The sequence below is a fragment of the Vulpes vulpes genome, chromosome 1 (assembly GCF_048418805.1).
Source record: "Vulpes vulpes isolate BD-2025 chromosome 1, VulVul3, whole genome shotgun sequence".
In the NCBI taxonomy this organism is placed as follows: domain Eukaryota; kingdom Metazoa; phylum Chordata; class Mammalia; order Carnivora; family Canidae; genus Vulpes; species Vulpes vulpes.
Genome location: NC_132780.1, coordinates 188,255,522 through 188,280,498, shown reverse-complemented (window position 1 = coordinate 188,280,498; position 24,977 = coordinate 188,255,522). Strand labels below are relative to the sequence as shown.

The 24,977-nt window shown below is 33.6% G+C and overlaps 1 protein-coding gene across 6 annotated transcripts in view; it reads right to left on the bottom strand.

Moving 5' to 3' along the window:
* The window catches only part of GRIK2 (glutamate ionotropic receptor kainate type subunit 2), a 641,615-nt gene that overhangs the window by 330,924 nt on the left and 285,714 nt on the right, over window positions 1-24,977 (bottom strand). For all 6 annotated transcript variants that reach the window (XR_011997276.1, XM_072738083.1, XM_072738081.1 and 3 more), the window contains 3 exons: window positions 21,233-21,414; window positions 14,511-14,564; window positions 10,671-10,844 (listed from right to left, as the gene is read on the bottom strand). Coding sequence is in view for 5 of the 6 variants with exons in the window: in XM_072738083.1 (XP_072594184.1) it covers window positions 10,671-10,844; window positions 14,511-14,564; window positions 21,233-21,414 (410 nt within the window). In the remaining variant the exon portion in view is untranslated. The remainder of the gene's footprint in view (window positions 1-10,670; window positions 10,845-14,510; window positions 14,565-21,232; window positions 21,415-24,977) is intronic.

Genomic DNA, 24,977 nt, shown 5'->3' with positions numbered 1-24,977 from the left:
ATAGAAAAAAAATGAACAAAACTCCAGCCTTTAATTCTATGTCACAAGCCATCTTTTTAATCTAAAAAAGAAGGGGACTGATATTGGGAGGAAATAAATGACACATACAAATGGAAGTTTTTGTGAACTTCTAACAAGATTTAAAAACGCGTGGGACGAGGCACCCCGGGTGGCTCAGCTGTTTAGTGCTGCCTTCAGCCCAGGGTGTGATTCTGGGGTATAGGGATTGAGTCCCATGTCAGGCTCCCTGCATGGAGCCTGCTTCTCTCTTTGCCTGTGTCTCTGCCTCTGTGTGTGTGTGTGTGTGTGTGTGTGTGTGTGTGTGTGTGTGATAATAAAGAAATACAATCTTTAAAAAACAAAACAAAAAAACTTGTGGGACGCCTGGGTAGCTCAGCAGTTGACCTTTGGCTCAGGGCATGATCCTGGAGACCCAGGATTGAGTCCCACATTGGGCTGGCTCCCTGCATGGAGCCTGCTTCTCCTTCTATCGGTGTCTCTGCCTCTCTCTGTGTGTCTCTCATGAATAAATAAATAAAATCTTTAAAAAAAGATAAGGTTTAAAAACTTGTTCAATAGGGATATGTCGTTTAATAACACATTTCAAATTATTGTGATTGAGCACATTTTTGAAGAAGACAGATTCAAGTACTAAGTAGATTCTGTATGAATCTTCCTAAGTTTTCTATGGAATTTCTATGTTGGAATAATACAATTGAATTTTTTTTTTCTAAATAATCTCTACCCCCAACATGGGGCTCAAACTCATGACCCCAAGCCCCAGAGTCACATGCTCTACCAACTGAACCAGCCAGGCACCCCCATGGTGAAATTCATTAAATTATAAGCACCATATCAAATTTTTTCTATATTTGTAAGGCACCAGGAGGTTAAGAGGAGTCAATAATATGATTTATAATTATAAAAATCCAGGTAGGTTTCCAACATTTTTATATGTTATTCATTATCCCTCTTAATCTTTAGGACAACACACTATAATTTATTATTATTATTTATTATTTCTATTTGACAAGTGAGGCCAAAAGAGTTTAAGTAACTTGTGCAGAGTAATAGCATTGGAAAGGGTTGAAAACAGGGGATTCAGATGCTGGCTTTTGATCTCTATAAGTTTAATTTATTTGGGAAGAAAATAGGAGGATTTAGTAGGACAACTATCCACCAGCTCACCCCAAATTGGTGTGAAACCCAATACATTAAAGTTGAAGAAGAAACAATAAATGTAATTTTTTTTTTTTTTTTTGCTGGTTTCTAATTCATCATGCCTAACTTTTACCTCTGGATGCTTAAGGATTCTTTTATATTAGCTCCAGACCATATTCCAGGGATCTTCCTTTATATATAATCTATTATTCTATGTGCCTGCATCTGTAAAATGAGAATAATAGCTGCCCCATGATGTTGACATCAGGCAATAATAGTACTAGGATGCAGTAAGTGTTAAACACATTTCACAGTTTGGTCATTTTATAGTAGAGATTGTCAATACAAGTTGTCAAAGTTCATATACAAAGTCATTGTTTGGATCAAACTTCCAGAGCTATTTTACATTGTAGGTCCCTTAATATTCACACTTCATCTTTCACACTTCATATATCTGTATGCTCCTAATTGTAATACCAGAGTCAGATAATTCTTGAATCAAACAAGCAAGAGAGTTTCTGCATTGGTAAGATGCAAAAAGTAGGTAATTTTAAAACAAAAAAGAGGAAAACATCTACTGTTGTATACATTTACATAAAAAACTCAGGATTATTATTTATTACATATAAAAATTTCATTGTATACATGTTCTTGATTTATTTAAAACATTTTCTAGCTATCTTAATTTTTAGATACAATTCTGAAATTATGACAAAGCACGCTGAAATTTCTTATAAATCATAATAAGAAGGAAAATTTGTTAAAATTGGACAGACATACTGAGTCCAAAATTAACCATATCTACAGTTAAATATGTTACATATTTACACAGAAATATTTTTATAAATAGTCCCTGGATAAAAAAATCTATCCAGGGACACCTGGGTGGCTCAGCGGTTTAGGGCCTGCCTTTGGCCCAGGGCATGATCCTGGAGTCCCGGGGTCGAGTCCCACAACGAGCTCTCTGCATGCAACCTGCTTCTCCCTCTGCCCATGTCTCTGCCTCTCTCTCTCTCTCTCTCTCTCTCTCTCTCTCTCTCTGTGTGTGTCTCTCATGAATAAATAAATAAAATCTTAAAAAAAATCTATCCAAATCTTATATATATTTAGTGTCCTGAGGCCACATATTATAAATGCTAATTATCCTATTAAATAACATTGTCTTTCTAGTAAATAAATAAGTCTATACCTTACCTTGCACAATAGTATCTATAATTAATATAAATATATTTAAATAAACATTATATACTTATTTTTTAAAGATTTTATTTATTTATTTGAGAGAGTTAGAGGTAGTGAGAGAGGGCACCATCAGGGAGAAAGGGACAAGGAGACTCCCCCTGAGGATGGAGCCTGATGGGGCTCGATCCCAGGGTACTGGGATCATGACCTGAGCCAAAGGCAGACACTTAACCAATGAAGCCACCCAGATATCCCTACTATTTTTTTAATATTTTTTTTTATTATTTATTAATGAGAGACACAAAGAGAGAGGCAGAGACACAGACACAATAGAGGGAGAAGCAGGCTCCATGCAGGGAGCCTGATGCAGGACTCAACCCTGGAACTCCAGGATCATGCCCTGGGCTGAATGAAGGCAGGCACTAAACCTCTGAGCCACCCAGGCGTCCCACCCCTACTTTTATATTATTTGTTTTTACATAAAATTGTATACAAATGTAAGTATTTAAATGGAAACTTATGTTATTATTTATTATTTAAAAACTAGGTGGCAGCCCTGGTAGCTCAGCAGTTTAGTGCTGCCTTCAGCCCAGGGTGTGCTCCTGGAGTCTGGGGATCAAGTCCCACACAGAGCTCTCTGCATGGAGCCTGCTTCTCCCTCTGCCTGTGTCTCTGTCTCTCTCTCTCTCTCTTTCACTGTGTCTGTCATGAATAAATAAATAAAATCTTTAAAAAAACTGGGGATAAAAAATAATAATTTTTTAAATAAAAAATTACAAATAATAATAATAAAATTAAAAATTAAAAAAAGGGTGCCTGGGTGGCTCAGTCACAAAAGCATATGACTCTTAATCTCAAGGTCATGAGTTCAAACCCCATGTTGGGTGTAGAGATAATAAATAAACTTTAAAAAAATTTAAAGATTGAATAAAGGACAAGATATGTTTTATCTGATATTATATTTCGATATTTTAAAAATAAATTCAAAAATTATAAAAATAAAAAATAAAATCCCTAAAATTATGAATAAAATGGAATAATTCAAAAAACATAGTTTTGATAGTAATGATCACTCCTTTTCAGTCCACTCCCTATCCAAATACAGAATGTAGCTTTGCTCTATGTATTTTATTCTGAATATAAACAAATAGTCAAAAAACATATCTTGTACATGTTAGAAATAGGTCTAGTCTTTTTATTTTAGGAATAGACACAATGAAGAGAAAGTACTATGGTTTATAGCAACGTGTGATGTTTCTTTTTTTCTTTTTTTTTACGTGTGATGTTTCTTAGCCAGAATTTTTCTGTAGTTCATTATGAATCTATAACTGAATAATATTTCTCTTACTCTCTTTTAATTTCAAACACTATATCATGCTCACTTTAAGTATTCTGACTTATCATACATTAAATGTTGCATATTTATAATTGTCAGTTAATTGATATGCAAAATTTTTATTCCACCTTTTCGCCCATCCGTTCCCAATCCATTTTCTTCTCATCCAGGAGAGTAAACAATATGTCAAACCTGCTGTTAACCTCCTTCTAACCTGAGTGCCTGCTCTAGTAAAAGAATCTATTGCTTCTTTTCATAACTACCTTGTATTCCCTTTATTTGCTGCCTGTACTTACTTCCCTTAGATCATCTGTGATTGGTTATATCTATTTGTCACCATATAGGTATTAAACATAAAATAAGAAGCTGAGGGAAATTGTGAACAGAAATGTATTAATCCATTACAAGTTTTTATTGCATGATCTTAGATCAATACTTTAAAAATAAATTTTGCTCTTGAGGGTAGAAGGGGTAAAAATGTCTCCTGATTCAACCTTCCTTTTTCCAAGTGAAAAATTTAAAAATTGGCCTAAAAAATAGCATGATTATGAAGGAAATGATTCATTGCAACTGCCATTTTTCATGTAGGGAACAATTACTTAAAATGGAAATTCCAACTCTTTATCAGCTTTAGATAAATGCTGATTATTTAATCTGTCAATGAGCAAAGGCAATTAAATGGAATGTTGTATGTTAATGAAACAATGGAGGTTGTTAGGTCATCTCAATTATTTACGTTCAGATTTAACTTGCAGCCTAGTATATCATGGAAGATTAATTGGTATATAAAGTGAAGGAATATAGTGCCATTCGGTTATTCATGCCACAAACTCCATGTCCTTTTACTATTCATTAAATCAATCATATACAAATGTAATGAATGTTGTGCTTATGACTTTATAACATACTCTGAAATATCTTATACAAATACTTCTGTCATATTTGATTATAATATAGACTCCTAAATATTTCTTCTGCAGTAAAGACAAGAATAAAACTAGCAGTTATGTTGATAAACATTGTGAAATGTCACACATTTTTCAGCAAAATATTAAGAAATTATGCAAAACTCCTGGAAAATATATGTTTGTCTCTTGCTATCACAAAATAAAATAGAAAACAGGGAGTTTTAACAAAATTGAAGGAAGACTTAGGAAACTAAATCAATCGAAGAAACAAAATTGGGAAGAAGTTAACAATTAGTTTGAATATTTTTGTACTATGATGTGAGATATGATCAATAATACACTACCTTCTAATTTTGTCAATTCTTTAAGATTTGTGAAGAAATAGATGTATTATTATCTTCATCATCAAATCCTGAGTGCCTAGTATCAGGTTCAGAGTACACAGGATACATATAATTAAAACTGATCAAAGAAAAAGTAATTAATTCATCCTTTTCTACTTTTTATACCTTTGGTGTCTTAGTGGGATATGAAATAAAGTCAACATTTTCAGAATGCCTCTATTGATTAAAAAGTAGAGAGTTAGTTTGATCCACTGTCTGGCAAAGTCTTATATTCTCTTTTCAACTGAATCGAAGAAAATAGCTCCAGCTAATTAAGAAGACAGCGGCAAAGACAGGCTTGTGGTTCCAGGAGTAAATGAAAGCCTGCCTGGTCATACTTTATTTCTCTGTGATTCTATTTCCTAAAGGTAAATCTTTGTACAGTAGCAGAGTGATCACTAATGCCCCCTTAGTACATAAGTTAACTCCCTGTTGTGAATTGGGTATATAAGACATTTATCTTTAATCAAATGGTCTGTTGTTATAAAGAAATCATTTTTCACAAGGACATTGCAACTTAAATACATAAAGACTCATCTCTCTTATAAACATATTCACTTTTTTTGTAAAGAAGAAGAGAAACTACTTTTCTAACTCACTAAACTTTCACTATATAATCAAAACTGTTTCTAAGCTTTTGTCTTTGAAGATATTTTTCTAACAAATATTTGACACTAACCTAATTGCATTTTCCAAATGATTAGATATCTTGACAATAAAGCGTAAGTACATAAATTTTTAAAAAGCTCTCTAGAATGTATTTGGGAAAATAAAAGAAAAGAGTGATTGGAACACAGATGTAATATAATTAAAATAAATTAACATGCAAATTTATTCAGTCAGGTGGTCCCTCCTTCATTATGAGCACCCACTTTCTTGGTACCAGGCTACTTAACTAGGTACAGGCCCTTCAAAGATGAGGAAACCTGGACAAGCAGCAGAAGCCAGATCATGGAGCATCTTGCAGGCTTGGCAATTGATAAAATTTTATCTAGTAAATGACAAGGAGTCATGAGCAATATTCACACTAGAAAGAAGGCAGGCATACAGGAGGAATGTTAGGAGTGGGGCTTTGTAAGGAGAATATTACAGCAGCCAGAGGAGAGATCATCGGGTCCTTAACTAAGGCATGGGTCTGGAGGCAAAAAGAAGAATGTAGAGAAAGATATTGAGAGAGTAGACTTGACAGTGTTTGATGACTGACTGATCGTTGTGAAGAGAAGGAGAAGAAAATGGAAATAGCAGCTAGTATCCAGAGTTTATATTTCCAAAAGAGTAACCTCCTTATAGAAATCCAAATAACAAAGCCTACCAACACAGTCATTACTGACTTGTGTTTCAAATTTACATTATCAAGGAATATGTGTAGTATTATATATCAATATAAGAAAAAATGGTACCTTTAGGCTATCAGATAAAGTACAGGTCCATTAGTATTAATATACGTTGGTGTAATAGGGGTACTGGGAAAGATTTCTAGGACATAGCTAGACTAAAGGGAGACAGAACATAAAGACTCCTAACTCTGGGAAATGAACTAGGGGTGGTGGAAGGGGAGGAGGGCGGGGGGTGGGGGTGAATGGGTGACGGGCACTGAGGGGGACACTTGACGGGATGAGCACTGGGTGTTATTCTGTATGTTGGTAAATTGAACACCAATAAAAATTTAATTTATTAAAAAAATTTATCTTGAGGTTATTTCTACCGGCTTTCCTTCTCTTGAATGAGATTACTGCAAACTCAATACATTAATAATAAATACAACCATCATCAGCTCTGATGGATTCAAAAAAAGGAATCCCTGCCCCTTGGTAACTGTGCTCAGAGAAGGCAGATGTCTCAGCAGAAGACTGGGAGCTACGTCATCTGATCATGAAGTAAAGAACAGTGGTAATGTCCACCTAGGGGACTTCCATACTCCCAGCATGGAAACATTTATATGTTTATACTCAGCAGACAATGCACAGTAAAGAAAGGGCTTTATAGTAAGGGCTCATGTCTAAGGAGGAGTCTAGCACACTGACTGGATGGCAGTGTGCAGGCATTGGGGAAAGTGTGAGGAAGGTGACATCATGAGTTAGGAAAAAACTCTATTTGTGAAGGAAGGCGGTTGAGTTTATTTTTTAACTTCCTTCTTGTGCAACTTGGTTTCTTGGTTGGATTTATACCAAATGGAGATAAAAATTTTACTAAGCTAATGGCATTACTATCTTTATCATGATGACCCCAAACCATAGAGGAAACTACAAGTACAGGAGAAATAATCTCGTATTCAATAGCCATTTAGCACATAAACACTTAACCCGGAACTCAACCAGAAAAATTCTATGAATCTAATTCATTGTTTCCTTTTATAGCTCAACATGAAAAAAGAATGTGAAAGTCTAAGCATTATGATCTTACATACCAAACAATGACTATGATACTGATAATAATAGGTCTTGCTCCAAGCACTAGGGACATTGCTGATAATTCCATTTCTTTATGGGACCATAGGGTGAAAAAAGAACAAGAGATATATAAACACTGAGATCTCATGAATTGACTGAAGGGAATATTGCCAACACCACAATGCCAGGCTATAATTCTTTTCTTTTCTAATGAGACTCCTCTTAATTTCCTGACTCTATTCATGGTGGAAATAGCCCATTAATTCCTTTTACTAAACAATTTATGACTGGGAGAATGCTTATAATATAGTCTTAAGTGGAAAAGAAAAATAATACTCACGCAAGACATAAATATACCAACATTTTTATACAGATCCTACTTAGGTTTTATAATAATCACGTGCTATTTTATAATTAAGAATTTAATGATTTATAATGAAAACACTTTGCACATAATATTTTGTCATTATATAATGTTATATAATGAGAAGATTTTGAAAGATATTATCATTTTCCAAAACAGAGTTTTTAAAAAGTAAACAATCTGTATCCATTTTTTAAAATATTCTTAATGGTAAACTTCATGTCTACTTCCAGAATAGTTTGTGTTCCATGCTTTATTTATAAATGTAATAAAATAAATACCTAGTACACATTTTTAGATAAGAAATATTATTCAAAAAATGCTCTACAAGTACATTTATCTTCAGCTCATTCATTTTGAAAATGTTTTTGTTTTCAAATCTCAAGTTTTCTGGTGAAATATTTATATTTTTCAGTAACTTAAAATATATATAAATGTAGAGGTAATTATCTCTCATATATAAAATTTTTCATTTTTTAAAAATTTAATGTGCCATTTAGAAGACATTTCATGACTAAGAGTAAGTGTTGGCATGGACTATTCTTCCTAAGATTTCAAAATCTATGTTCTATACACAATGCCCAGAATCTTCAAAATAGGCTAATTTTCTCATTTTTTTTATCAGTGCATTTTTATTCTATCACTCATCCACTCCTACTAACTCACCTGCCAGTTCAGGATAGAATTGAGTAGGAACAGACTCATGGCTAGAAAAAAAAAAGAACCCAAACCTGGATTCCTCTTAAAAGTCTGGGTTTTTTGGTTGTTTTTCGTTGTTGTTGTTGTTGTTGTTGTTGTTGTTGTTGTTCTACTTTGGAAGGTTAATTCCCTCTAAGAGCCCCTGCCTCCCTGGACAATAAATTAATAACCTTTCCTTTGTATCCATCTTTCAATAGTCTCTATGAGTTACTTAGAAGCTAGTACTTTGTTTCAAGGGATGACATGTAGAGTCATATAGGGAATCATATAGAAATATAGAGATTACCTAAGTAAAGTTGGATAACTTTTGCCGTTTTGATATATAAAGGAGAACGTTAATCTTTGGACATATTAGTAAAAGCTTAGAGTTAAGTGTTAAGTAAAAGGGTTTATATGTTCATGATACCTATTGATTTATTTTTCTTAAAATCAAAAATGGTTTTCACTAACAAATAATAAGATATGCATCCTGAAATTAAAGAATGATAAAGACAGCTAGAAAACATGTATGGAAAAAAGTTCCACAACTTTGATTCAACATCTTCACACTGAGAATAAAGCATAATATTTGTCATTTTTTAGGCTGTATTTTATTCTTAATCTGGATATACTTTAGAGAAAACAATATCTTCATTTTATTATATTTATAAATAAAGCATGGAACACAAACTATTCTGGAAGTAGACATGAAGTTTACCATTAAAGATGTTTTCAAAAATGGATAGAGATTGTTTACATTTTAAAGTTATTTAGATATTTTCCTCCCCATAATGTTTCTCAAATATATCTTAGGTTAATACCAAAATGCTAGAACTAGCCAATTATCTCTATTTTTATGCAAAAGAGTAAAATTCCCCTCACATTATATCTTTAAAAAAATTAATGTGGGTATAAGACATTTTCAAATTCTAGGAAGTTGTTTTTCTCACTAAAATAAAACAAATGCCTTTTTTTTTTTTCTCCATCAGAAGTCTGGTACCATGAGAGCAACTATGATTTCAATCTCTATGAAGACACTCAATTTGTGTGACTAAATCTACTTTTAAGGAAAAAAATAACAGAACTATTCCTTTATTTTGCTACATTAAAAACACACTTTGAACTTCTATTGAATCAATTAATGGAAAAATACAATTATAATAGAAAAAGCTTTCCACACATCTGGATAGAGAATATTATGTCTATAACATTTCCATTTAGACTGACACTTAAAAAAAGCATGCTGTAATGGCCTACGAGATGTAAATATTGTCAAAGTGCTTAGCTATTTCCTAAAATGTAGCAATAATTTGGTCTATAGAAAACAGATTTAATAAGAATGCATCAGACATTTATAATTTGCTTAAATAGTATGGCATAAAAATAGTATAGCCTACTTACCCTTACCTTACCCTTACCCTACCCTTACCTTTACCCTTATAAACCTACCTGGTCTTATAAGGTAGCCAGTACTTACATTTGGCAATTGAAATGTGACTAGTCTGAATTAATATGCATGGTGTCAAAGACAACTTTCAAAGACGTAGTGCAAAAAGAAAATGCAAAATATCTGTCATAATTTTTAATTTGTTAATTGTTCAAATAATATATTTTAATATAGATAAGTAAAATAAATAGCATTGATTTTTTTACTTGCTTATGTTTTTTAACAGAGCTATCAGAAAATTTTAAATTATACATGTGTCTTCCATTAGATTTTCATTGGCAGCAGTGGTATAAACAGTTAAACTTATACCAGAATGCACTCTTCTCTTTTGGTTTCTGTATAAATCCAGTTTCTAAGTTTAAACAAGGACTTGAAAATAACAACTGTGATAACTGGTTAGTCTTAAGCCTTAAAGAGTGAGTAACTCAAAGGACATTTTTACATGATGTAGGTCATCCATATGACATTACAAACCAAGATGATGAAGAATAATCATGTACCAGTAGTTAAGATCAAAAGGATAATGTCTTATTTTCAGTCTCTAATTTATCCTATATATGGCACTCATTAATCTTAGAGAAATTCCTACATTCTAGTATTCTAACAATAGTTGTAATGTCCTTTGAGATTGTACTTGTATAAAAGTACAAATTTGCCATATAGAGTTAATTTAGAAAATCGTTAATAGAATTATTTTCAATAGCTGTCCTGATACCATGCCTTTAATGTCAAACAATTAAACTCAAGTATCCAGAAGATTTAATAATTTATGTGAAAATACTTAGAAACACACAAACTAATCTTTAAGTGGGAATTCATACCGTCATAAATCCATCCAGCAAACCTGAATCGGGTTTCGGAGGTGCTTGCAACCGTTCCATCGACCACTTTTCAATGATGGAGGATACTTGTGTATTCTCTGTATTTAATATTCTGAACCCTGTCATATTAACACCACTGTATCGGTAGGGCTCTACATCAAGAGCAAAGAGATCCTGAAAGACAAATTTCTTGGTGTTATTATCAACAGAGTAAATTCAGAGATATGTATAATTAAAATAGTCCATTATTCTTACTTCTCTTAGAAGCATTAACATGATTGTTTTTCAAGTGATGTTAAACATCACAAGTCACCAAGATTCAAATAGACTATTTTTATGCTTTGCCAATGCAAATATATATATTCTAGATAAGTATGCATGTATATATCATATTCTAATTCCACCAATGGAACAGCAGGCTTTTCTGTAATCTACATTTAAGATTTACATTAGCTTTCTTCTCTATATTAAAGATTGCTCGCCCTTAAATTTTATGCATGCACTAACTTTTTTTTTTTTTTTTTTTTTAATAACTGACTAGGTATTTCTTCTATGCCCTGCTTCCTCGACTGGTTACTGCCACTTTTCATTTTGTCTTGTCTTTTTTATTTTTATTTTTTTTAAGAAACAGTTCTTGAAATGTGGATTGTAACTAATGAAAATTATATTAAAGATAAGGACAACAAAATTGGCCTTTTTCGTTATGGAACCCCCGCAGTGCCTTTGTTTTACACCTTATCCAACAAGTTCACCATAGGAGCCCTTTAGATTTTGGTTGTTGGTCCCAGGCTGTAGTGAATGCTCTGGCTTTGCCTTTTGGTTCCCAGGAGAGGGGAGGCCAAAGCATCCAGAAGAGCTGGATGTCACCGTGAAAGCATGCAGTGTGTGGGACACGTGCCTTCTTTCAAGTTGGCATTAACTAATCTTTAGATCTAATAGACAATATTGGGATTCAGAGCAACAGTAATGCCATCAGTCTTATATGCAGCAAGTCTTGGATTTGTACAGCTACATGGGCAGCAAAATATAAATAAAACTCAATGGAGAGCAGATGATATTGGGCTGAACTGTGCTCTGTGCTGTGAAAAATAGAAAGGATTTTTAGTTGTTTTTTTTTTTTCCAACATTTGCAATCCAGCCAAGGACACACGCACACACACATACACAAACACAAAGGGGCAAAAAGAGTAGAAGTGATAAGTCCAAGGAGTCAGAAACAAGACAGTTAACTTTGAATGTTTGTAGTCAAGAATAACTTCATAGAATAGTGGTATCAATGCTGCCATTAAATAATGGCCAGGCTTTTGATAGGCAAAAGGAAAAGGATGTCATTCAAAGCATCATTAAGGCACAAAAATTAGAAAACATAAAACCTATTCAGGAGACTGATCTAGATCAGTTTTGCTATAAAAGAGAATTGATGAAGGAGAACAGGAACAAAAAAAATTAGGAAAGTCAGGTTAAAATCAAACTAAAAAAAGACCTTGAATTATAGGCTGATGAGTTCTATATGTCCTAAACTACTTTTCCTTTTTTTAAATTTCCTTTTTTCTTATTAAGAAATACTTTTTTTGGTAAATATGTTATTTATTTATTTATTTTATTCATAAGAGACACAGAGAGGCAGAGACACAGGCAGAGGGAGAAGCAGGCTCCATGCAGGGAGCCTGACATGGGACTCGATCCCAGGACCTCGGGAGCACGCTCTGGGCTGAAAGTGGTGCTAAACTGCCAAGCCGCCTGGGCTGCCCTAAGAGATCCTTTTGATTTCTCTAAAATCTTATGATTATGGTAGAACCGAGTTGTAACTACACTGAAATATAATTTGCTGATGAGTAGTGATTACGCTCTCTTTTAGCGTATCACTAAGTTTCATACAGGCTGCAAAAAGTCACTTGGTGGGAAGTAATATCTCTATTAGAGTGAACCATAGGATTTACCAATAAAATGTAAACTATTGTGTGAAGAATCTCTATTAGAGAAGAGCTGTTATTACAGGAAGCTATTGCTGTACATTATAGTGGTACATTAGAGTAACTTGATCTAGTAGCTTTGAGACTTCTAAAATCAAGTAGACCAATCAGAAGACTTTGGGTTAACTGAAAACATTGGTTGGACTTGGCATTGGTCACTGTAGGAGTGGAGATGCATGCTAGAGACAGTATGGAGGGAAAAAAATAGTCCAATTTTGGTGGTGATGTAGGCATCAGACAAAGGAAATCAGAAGAGGGGTCAACTTAGAGAACATTTAAGATTTAAATAAATATCTTAATGTAACACCAGTTAGACTTGTCCTATAATGCAGCAATATATAACAACTCAGAAATCTTACAAAGGAACGTTGAGATTTCATTTCAACAAAGGTAATAACTGAAGTTCTAAATACCTATCAGTCCTAAAGAAAATAACCAAAGAGGAAGAAGAAAAAATAGAATGAAGACTCAAACTTGGATACTCTCATATATTGGGCAACAGGCAGTAAAGGGGAATAGAATATGCCTATGCAAATATGCCACCTTAGCATGTGGATTACTTTGATCTGAAGGCAATCAAGACCCTCCAGTAGGGGGGGCAATCAAGTCTAACCCCTGTAGACTGAGGAAAAACTTTTATGTCTGCCTTAACTAAAATAATTTATATAGAGGGCCCGTACCCGAAAAAGAGCTATTACTAGAAATAACTTTTTTTTTTTAATCTGAAAGATCTTTCAGCATGGCAGGGCAAACTTCTAATTACCAAATATCTGTTCTTCTTATCGGTCTGTGAATTACCCTCCTCCCCTTTAAGCCCCAGGCCCTCATCCCATTCCTTAGCTCAATTATCTGACCTGACCTTGAGTCTCATATCTTTGGGGCTCCTTACACATGAAATTAAATTTGTTTTTTTCTCCCGTTAATCTGTTTTATGTCAATTTAATTATTAGACCAGCCAAAGAACCTAGAAGGGAAGAAGGACAAAATTTCTGCCCCTACAGCAGGAAAGAATTAGTGACAGAGACAGACAGTCGTTTCACAGAAGAGGGAAAATCAGGATTAAATTATTAGTAAAGAAATAGAACCAAGAGTTAGTAGGTTTAACAGAAGGGTAAGGTCATATTTTCATGCATACTTAAGAAAAAAATGTGTGGTGATTATGTAAAGACAAAAGATAAAGGTAACATTCAATTTGCTAATTGCAAATTAAATAATACTGACTTTAAAAATCCAACTAAACATAGGCAAAAGCAGAACAGAATATTTAATCTACTAAAAGAACAGATTCAATAAGTCTGTTTTTTTAAAGTAAATAGAACCAAGATAACAACATAAAAATTTATGCTTTTCTAAAACACTGATTTCTCAGCAAACCAATGTGACTATCTATTATGTCCTGAAAGTTCTCTAAAGCAATATATAAATAAGATATAATATTTTGGGTTTTTCAAAGATATTTATTTATTTATTTATTTATTTATTTATTTATTCATGAGAGTCACAGAGAAAGGCAGAGACATAGTCCAAGAGAGAAGCAGGCTCCATGCAGGGAGCCGAATGTGGAACTCAATCCCAGGACTCCAGGATCACGTCCTAGGCCGAAGGCAAACGCTCAACCGCTGAGCCACCCAAGCATCCCACAGATACAATATTTTGAATTGACATCGGAGATAATATTATTTCCAAATCATCAGCTTCCCACCAAAAATTATTCTCTATGAGAATTAATTCTTCCTGAGTTTTATAAAAATAAAATAAATGATAACTACAAAAGTACTAGTCATTCTCATTCAAAAACCCATTCTTCATCCTGAAAAGTCTTAATAATAAAATTTAGAGCATTATCATTATGCTTTAAGTTACTTACCAGAGTGGTAAAGATATAATGATAGTACTCTGTCATCATTCCCATAGCTAATGCCTAAGAAGCAAAAAATAAAAATATATATATGTTAATATTTAAGACACATATCATATGAAATATGTCAATAAGAAAACAAAATAGGATGTTATGAAGAATCTGGGTATAATATTCAGGTTATATTAAAACGGGGTCAAACTAAATCTTTTCTCCATAGTTAAAGAAGATTAGCAGTTACTGAAGGATTTCTGAACCAATTCTCTTGATACAAAAGCTATTAGTTGAAAGCTTGCAATTGTAAAGCTTATTGCTTTACATAGTAAAGGAGGCATTAAATTTGATGCAAACCTGAAATTAGCACATCTTAGTTCATTATATTTGTAATTTCTCCACTACAAATACTCTAATGAGGAACACCATTCTATTTTGATGAACACTATTACTCCATTAGAAAAAAAAATTCAAAAAAGAAAAAAGAAAAAGAAAAAAAATGCTGCAAAGTGCAATGCCAGTAGGAATTTTTTTTTAGTACTTTAGAGACTTTCCTTAGCATTGATGAAGCAACTGTAAATCACCACTGTTATTTGAAAAGTACAGATACAGAAATGTTCTTTACTTTTACTAATAGACCAGTTGCAAATTACTATTTTATTTCATACTTATACAGTCCTTGTCAATTTTAGACTATCAATCTTAAAATAAGGATTTTTGGATTAGAACTTCCAGTCACAAGACTCTCAATTTCTCCTCTGAAAATGAGAACACTTTTGAAATAGCTGTTTATCAATGAATAGTAGTTGGTGATGATAATTGAAAAATGATGCATTTTTGAGCTGAATGAAGAGCTCTTAGTAGGAAACAAGTATTCTCAGGTGCATCTAATGCTCTTCCATAAAATACTAACTACACAAATTCATTTGCTAAATAGCTGCCCCAGCTATATACCCTATGTAGTCTATGCTCACAGGTAGGTATTAACCAATTAACTAAAATAAAGTTTTTATATCTAGAAGTGAGCTGTTCAGTTAAGAAAGAATAGATATTTGTGAACATTTTTGGAACATATCAAATATACTTATTTAATAGGGAGAAACATTTGTTAATGAAAGCATCAGAGAATTAAGCAGAGGAAAGGAATTAATTGTGATATTATGATTTATAATAAGAATACTAATTTGGTCATCATTGATGACCCTTTACACACACACACACACAGACGCACACACACACAGTGGGATTGTGTGCACAACACTTAGGAACAAATTATCAAATAATATTTCCTGAATGGACAAAGAGTGTATGAGCCAATGAGGCTCTGATGAAGTCTGAATCTTAATCAAAATAAAAGAAAATTTCTCTTATTAGATAAGGGTACATAAGATTATCTTTGTAGAAAGTATTCATTGTTCTGATGGATATGTACCAAAGGTTTCTCAGCTCCAGAGCTGCGCAATGACAGCTCAGCATTATTCAATAGTTTTTATTTTATCAAATCAACAGGTAGAGAAATATAAAGACAATTGAAAGAAATAGTGATTCGGATGTATAACTATAAATAGCATATAATGCCTAAAATGTGTTAAGTACTATTCTAAGCACACTGCACATTTTACTCTAATTTAAGCCTTGTAGAGGCTGAAGGGAAGCTGACCCATGATGGGTCACTTTGGCATGAATGTTATTCTGAGCTGAAGGCAACGAAAACGGTGTGGGGTCAAGAGAAACTTTGGCTCCTCTCTTAACACATAAAAAAAACCTAAATTGGGAATCTTTCTCAGAATAAGGATTATTAGGAGAGATAAATTTTATCAGAGTGATCCATCAGTATGGCAGGACAAACATCTAATTACCAAACATCTGTTCTCCTTATTGCCTTGGGAAGTGCATTCCTTTCCTCTGAAGTCCCCCTTCTCCTTAGTTCAGCATGACAAATAGAACTCATTGTGGCCAACTGACTGTCTGGAATTTCCATGTCTGTGTGGATTCCCTACATGTATGCTATTAAATTTGCTTTTCTCCTGTTAATCTCTCTCATGTCAATTTTATTCTTCGGTCCAGATAGAAGGACCCTTAAAGGGGAAGGAATTCTTGCTTCCTGGGAGCCTCATTAAAAATCTTATGAGGGGGATCCCTGGGTGGCTCAGCGGTTTGGTGCCTGCCTTTGGCCCAGGGCGCGATCCTGGAGACCTGGGATCGAATCCCACATCAGGCTCCCGGTGCATGGAGCCTGCTTCTCCCTCTGCCTGTGTCTCTGCCTCTCTCTGTGTGTGTGTGTGACTATCATAAATAAATAAAAAAAATCTTATGAGGTAGATCCTCTTATCAAACTTATTTTAGGAAAGTAGGGAAGTAGGAAAGTAGGACAGGATAAGAATGAATAAATTGGCCAACAAATTGAGATAGTAAGTAAACATGAACTCTCGTTTTCTAACTCTTGAAGTTTGGATATAGGATATAATATGCTACTTCATATTGGAATGCCTGGGTGGCTCAGCAGTTGAATGTCTGCCTTTGGCTCAGGTCATGATCCTGGGGTCCTGAGATTGAGTTCCGCATCGGGCTCCCCTCAAGGAGTTTGCTTCTCCCTCTGCCTATGTCTCTGCCTCTCTCTCTGTGCCTCTCATGAATTAATGAATAAATATTTTTAAAAAACTATGCCACTTCATAAAATGGTATATTTTATATTCCCAAAGGCATTGATCCATTGTAGGATATTATAATCTCTCTCTCTCTCTCTCTCTCTCTCTCTCTATATATATATATATATATATATATACATACATACATATATATATATATATATTTTTTTTTTTTTCTGTCTGATTTTTTCCTTGATAGTTTGAAAACCTCAAGGAGCTCAAGCCAGTATTGAAAATTGTGTTCTGGAGATAGCGATGGAAGACATTAAGGAGATGGTGGTAGGGACAGCAGTTTGCTCCTGACATGGGTATTTTGTACTAGCCACAGGCTTCTTCTTCACCACCTTGAGAAGAAATCTGTAGAGGATAACTGAGGACTGTTTATGCCTTTTCTGACCTTCCTTCAGTCTTTGATCCTGAAAACAAGAATCAGTTATGTGATGGGCACTAAGGAGGGCACTTGATGAGATGAGCACTGAGTTTTATACTGTATGTTGACAAACTGAATTTAAGTAAAAAAAAATAAATTAAATTAAATTAAAAAGGTTAAAAAAAGAATCAGTTATGTACTATAATGTGTAATCTAAATAGAAAAGGGTAGTTATTTTTGATTGAGTACCTACACCATAAACATTAACAAAAATGGACAACAGGGATACTTTCTTGAAAGATAAATTAATAATTTCCAGTAGGATTAAAAAAAAAAGAACTTTGTAGAGTTTAGACAGCAGGCCTGAGCAATGGAAACTTGATTAAGGCAAAGAAACCTAGCTGAATACAGATAGGCCCACCTCAATATATCCATAGGCCTCAACTAGCCAATGGAATACTTAGGACTAGGCAAGTTACCAAAAAAGGGAAAATTTCATACATGGCAGTACCTCCTCACTTTCCCTATTGATTATTATTATTTTTTTAAGACTTTATTTATTTATTCATGAGAGACACACAGAAAGAGGCAGAGACATAGAGGGAGAAGCAGGCTCCCTGCAGGGAGCCCGATGAAGAACTGGATCCCAGGATTCTGGGATCAGGTCCTGAGCCAGACAGACACTCAACCACTGAGCCACCCAGGTGTCCCACCTTCCCTCTTTAAAAACAGCTCCCACCCATTGCCTCCTGGCAGATAGCCTCTCCTTTGCTGTCCTGCCCATCACTCCCTTGTGGTATAGTCAATAAACTTCTACCTCCTTTGTTCTGGCTTAAGTGAATTATATTCACTGCCATCACCTGCACCCACCACCCCCACCCCATGCCCCACTGGCTTCCAGTCAACCATTACCCCACATTTGGGGCCCCCATCCAATCTGGAAACATTTAGACACCACAAACTTTTTCTGGATGTTTTTTAAATTATAATATTTATGCCTTGCTACTGTTTTTAAATGAACTGTATACACACTTCAAACCACATTAATAATGATAAAATTAATATCTTATGTATAAATAATATGAGAGTATCCACAGTAGAAAAACTGGATGTACAATAGAAAAATTGGTTGTACTATGTTATTCCTCCTGGAAAGAAATATTACAGATTCATTTTTCCCAAAATCAAAATATCATTAGAAATTCCCAACATTCAACTAGTGTAGTGTTAACAATGCCATATGACAAATTAACATATTTAGGCATAGTTTGGAATCAGTTTATCCTTCGGGTTATATCCAGAAATTACATTGCTCAAAGTTAACAATTAAAGAGGTTGACTTTATATGATATTTCTTAAAATTTAATAATTTTATTCTTGCTGCTGTGGGAATTTATTTGCATCTAATTTTGCATTTTTCCAATCTAAAAATTTTATTTTCACACTCTCTAATCTAGACTTTCAAAGTCTTAATTAATACTTTTTCTCTCTGTTAGAATGACCTTGTGAGGTTTTATTGCAGATCATCTTGACCCTGCCATAGGGGATTCTCTTTGACAAATTTGGGTGGAGGTGGAATATTTTCTTATTAAGGCATGTATACCAATTAGTGCACTCAAATAGCCAGCCCCAAGCTTCACTTTTTTTTTAGAGCGTTCAGGGAAGAAAATTTCAAATTCTCTTTTGCTCAATATTTAGGAAAAACTCATTTAGTTTAAATAAATAAAACAATGAAACAAATACAGCTAACCTGATAAACGTATTCCTGGATACTCCTAATATTTGTTCTTAGGTTAAGCCAGACAAGCTGGAAGCCCATCAATGCCTGCTCTAACTCTTATACCATTTCTTTGGACTTCCATCATTAACCAAAGTTGAGAAATCTCAGAAAAATTTCATAAATCTTAAAATCAAGTCTTGTTAAATGTATTACATTTATAAGAAGTAATCTATTTACTTTCTTCTTGAATTAGTTTCTAGAATAACTGAGATCCAAATGCTCTCTTGAACTAGGTAAGTTAAAAAACAAACACCATATATGTGGTTTGTCAGTGTTATAGAAACTAAAAATATGCATTCTGTGTAATAATGTTATGCTGAATTCATCTTAGCTCCCATATTATCATCTTACCTTTGCTCTGATTTTTCATCTACTACTCTTGCTAATATTAACTTCTTCTGCTGCATATAGTTTAATTTTTAAAAGGTTATTTATTTATTTATTTATTTATTTATTTATTTATTTATTTGAGAAAGTACATGCACTAGAAGCGGGAGGGACAGAAGGAAAGGGAGAAGCAGGTTCCACAATGAACAGGGAGACCTAAGCCCTGGGCTCCATCCCAGGATTCAGGGATCATGACCTGGTCTGAAGGCTGACTCTTAACTGACTGAGCCACCCAGGTACTCTGTATACATTTTAGATATTATCTTAATTATGTTTTCATTTTGCAAACAGAGCAGGTTACATATAAGGAAACAATTATAAAATAATGGATATACTAAATAAAAGGCAGAATGGCAATTCTATTATTAAAGTTGATGGATACTATCACCTTTCAAATAGCAAAATAAGTCAGTTACTCTAGAGACAAGACAATCATTTACATACTTGCTAAAATCCTAGAGAAAACCTACCAAAGCTCCATCACTGACAAATTGTCCAGTGCTACTCACTCTGGGCATAAAGGGATACTCTCTTTTCCAAGTCTGTCTATTCTAAATGTGATCAAGAATTGGTTTTGGTATACATGAGAAATAAATCCCTGCTCTAGGTTTCATTGCTTACTTTATTACATCACTTTATTCACTACCAAAAAACCCTCAAAAACAAAAAAATAAAAGACATCCAAATTTCATATGCTTTACTACTCAAATATAACACTAGAGCAATTTTCCAAATCCAATTAAAGATTTTACTGTAGTGAAACCAACACTCATATTGGAAGATTGGACAAACATCTGCTTAATAAACTAACCATGTTATAACAGGCATTTACTGTTGATAGTTATATTTTATAGGATATAATTTGACATCTGAATCTGCATAATTCTCCAGTAGAGATATTTTATCTCTTAGAGGTTCGAGGACAGTTTACTAATTCCAAACCACTGTGATATCAGCCAGTATGTGCTGTTTTGCAATGTTGCTGCTAAATCGGAATAGTGAGGAAGTAACATTAAAAGTTTTCACTGCCATGACTTATTTCATTTGATTGATTTACTATTATTTTTTGAGTCAGGCAATCCTTTATTCTGGAATGAACACTTAACATCGCTAGAAGAAATATGAATCCCTCTACTACTTCTTGCTGCTGGGCATTGATCAATTTACCAATCTTTCTAAGACTTAGTTTCTTCATCTGTGAGGTGGAGATAGTTTTTACTTCATGGGGTCACAGTGATGATTAAATAAGATCAAATGTGTAAGGCATCTCCTAGAAGATGCCAGCTAAAGAGCAAATCTTTTTTCTCTTTTTTTAATGGTTAAGCGTCAGACTCTTGATTTTTGGTCAGATCATGATCTCAAGGGTCCTGGGATCCAGCCCTGCATCCAGCTCTGAGCTCAGCTTGAGGATTTCTCTCCCTCTTCCTCTGCCCATCCCCTAACCCCCCTCCAACTCTCCCCCCTCCTTAAAAAAAAAAAACCAATAAAACAAAAAAGCTTTAAATGCAAATATAATAAAGGATCCAAGAATTTTAAGTAAGTTAAAGATTACCTGTTTCAAAATGCCTGCTGCCATTTCATGGCTACAGTCAAAGATTACATGGAACTCCTTGCCTCTCTTCATTTCCTTTAGTAAGGGTTTTGCATCCTTTGTATCAGCAGGTAGTTGACGGATTTTAAGCCGAAGATTGTACCTTGATGGAGCTTTGATGAGCTCCTGCAAACGAATGAGACCTTTAATGAAAAAGGGGGGGGGATAATATTAGAGAAAAAACAGAGTAGGTCATAGAATCACAGAACATACTCACTACAATACCTGATTTTTTTGACCATGCATATGTGCATTTCATGGCATGACCACTGAAATTCTTACTTTCTAACCACATCTCATCATTTTTGTTAAGATGATTGTTTCTCAAATTCTTTAAGAAATTATTTTACAAATTATGAAAGACATACACGACTATAAGTTGATATAATAATTTAAATAAATAAAAAGATTTAGAGCAAAATACTCTCCCTCTGTACCCCAAAGGGTTGTCACAATTGATAGCTTACAAATATTATTCCTCCATTATTTTCTATGCATTTCCACATATATAGATAGAGTTTTGTTTTGTATTTTACATTAATAGTGGCTTGTATAAATGTCTTAAAGTCTGTTGTAAGTCAGTGACTGTTATAATTTGTTATTATTCTTCAGTGTTAGAAACTCTGGTTACTTTTTTGTTTTTGTTTACAAGTAATGGGCTGGTAATTTGGTTTATATGTAAGAGTAAAATAAGTTTCTTAAATAAAATAGACTCAAGTAGTAGCCTGAACCATAATTAAATTAAGAAATAAAACTTTTTTTGTATTGTTTGCTAGATATAACATTAACTTCAGAAAAATATATAACCACATGCATTATTAGTAAAGCAAATATTTTCTGAAAGAAGTAGCATCTCAGTATATGTTTCAAAAATATATCAAATTAATATATACACGTTCAATACGTCTAGAACTGCTGGCATTTTAAAATAAGAGAAATCATCAAAATTATTCTTTTATACAAACTTCAAGTAATGAAACCCCTTCAAGAATTCACATACAAGACTAGATATATAAGAGTGTGATAAGAATAAAAGTATCATCCGATTCTATTCTAGTTTGGACCAAATTAAGCAATTTCCTTATCTCCTCTTCCTACTCTTCTTTCTTATTTACATTTTTTTCCATCTCATCTCTGTATTTCTATTTTCCCTGAAGAACTACCTTCATAAATATTAGTAGGACAAACAATAATACAAGAATATATTTGGAAATAATTAATCTGGAGCTTTCTCTCTGTGTGTGTGTGTGTGTGTGTGTGTGTGTGTGTTTCCTCCTGGAATAATAGGAATAAAAATATATCTTATTCTGAGTAAAAAAATCTGTGTATTAAAAATCTGTGTATTATCTGTGGATAATATATGATCCAGAGAGTAAAATCAAATTCTAGAACTCTTTTCTCTTTTTTTTTTCTAGGATTCTTTTCATTCAATTTTTAAATAAATAGACCATTGTAGATATAACGCTATATACACTTTGGTATGTTGCAACATAGTTAATAAAATTAACATGACTAGTTTTCAGTATTTTCATCCTCAAATGAGACGTACAGTTTAAAAAATATGTAAATTCACAAATATACCTAGTATCTTTTGCTTTTAAAATACTGTCCCATAAAATTTACTTCATTGCAAGTTATTTTAGAATTTTGCCATTTAAAATTCTACAAATCATGGTTGCATAAATTACACAGTATGCCATAATTGTCTCATTTTGATTTATAAATTTAAACATTTACTAACTATAGTAAAATGGATAGAACACAATTAAATGATATTAAATGTATCCATTAAACATAATACAATTCAGTCTAGAGAATTAATGTATATATAAAGAGTACAGATGTAAACAAAGGTGAAAACAAATATTTGAATTTATAACACCTGCTTAATTGTAGTTTAGCAGTGAACTTATAAAATCTTCCAAAACAGGTATAAAAATCTATATTTATTTGAACATGGGAATGATCTGCAACTAAATTAGAATAAATTATTAAAGGGTAGTAGCATTGTTTAGCTACTTTTTATAAATAAACCAGAGTATAATTGCAGTAAGGCAATGGTCCCCCAACTTTGGAAAGTATGACAGTAATCTATGGAGCTGGTTACAATCTAAACAGCTAAATCAGAACCTGCAGAGGATAGGACTCATGCATGTGTATTTTCAACAATCTTCCTCCATCATCAAAAAGTGAGGTTAATTTCCAAAGATAAGTCTGGTTTCAGGTAAATGTCATATGGGAGTCACTTTTGGAACCACTTTGGCATACCAATTTTATAGGATAATAACTATATTAGCTAGGATCATAAGATAATCGAGTAATTAATTCAAAGAATGAATTCCAACTTCATTAGGAAAAGTGAATCAGAAAACTGTAAATACAGCTGACTGTAGGAGTAAAAGAAAGAAAAGAAGACATCATTCATTTACTCCTGCATCAAACAAATGTTTATTAAAATCTTACTATGGGTCAAGCATTGTTCTAGATATTGGCAATACAGTAAAAAATAAAATAGACAAAATCCCTGCCCATACTATGCTAAAAATATACAGGGGAAGGCAGGTAAAGGTTATAAAGCAGGCAATTATGTATGAAAAATAGCAAATAATATTTTGGTGGGGAAAGTACAATTATTGAGGAAGAATATAGCAGAATCATCTAACTCAGAATGAGAGTGCTCATAAAAATTATCCCAAAGAAAGTGACATCGAAGCTAATACCTGAATAAAAAAGAAGTTGAAAGACTAGATAGAAGAAAAAAAGTTTTGTTTTGTTTTTATTTTTGTTTTTGTTTTTTAATACTGGCAGGGAGGTAAGAGAGTGTGGGCAAAGTATCTTAAGAAGCAAGGAAGAAGTGGTGACAAGTGTAACTTAAGAGGGCATGGGGCTGCTTCAGAAGCCTGTGTAAATTACTTTAGAGTTGAAGTCTTAAGAGTAGTGGGAAAGTCCCCACTTAGAATCTACATTTCAAAAGAAGCATTTGGGCACGCCTCGGTGGCTCAGGTCGTTAAGCATCATTATTGGTTTTGGCTCAGGTCATGATCAAGCCCCATGTTGGGCTCCATACTGGTCATAGAGCCTGCTTAGGATTCTCTCTCTCTCCTTCCCACCCCTCCCTGCATCCCCCTCACTCTTTAGAAGAAAGAAAGAAAGAAAGAAAGAAAGAAAGAAAGAAAGAAAGAAAGAGAAAGAAGAAAGAAAGAAAGAAAGAAAGAAAGAAAGAAAGAAAGAAAGAAAAGAAAGAAAAGAAAGAAAAGAAAGAGAAAGAAAGAGAAAGAAAGGAAAGAAAGAAAGAAAGAAAGAAAGAAAGAAAGAAAGAAAGAAAGAAAGAAAGAAAGAAATCACTCAGATTTTCAGTATGGGGACAGATCAGAAGAGCTAAAACTGAAGGAAGAAAGAGTTGAAAGGTAGTTGTAATAAAGCAGGTTAGGAAAGGCCAAGATCTGTGTGCAGGGCAAGATAGTAGGGAGAGATAGAAGTAGATAGACCAGAAAGAAGTTTTTGAAAAAGTACAGGAAGTACTTGGTAAGGGAGAGAGTTGAGTCAGGGAAGTTTCCCAGATTTCTGTTTTGGGGAGCTAGAGGGATACTGTGCTTCCACTGAGCATGAGATCACGGGGATCAGGTCAACGGAGGGTTCAAAATGAGAGGAACGATCAACCAAGGGTTGCTAGTAAAAAAAAAAATAGTAAATACTTTAAGAAAGT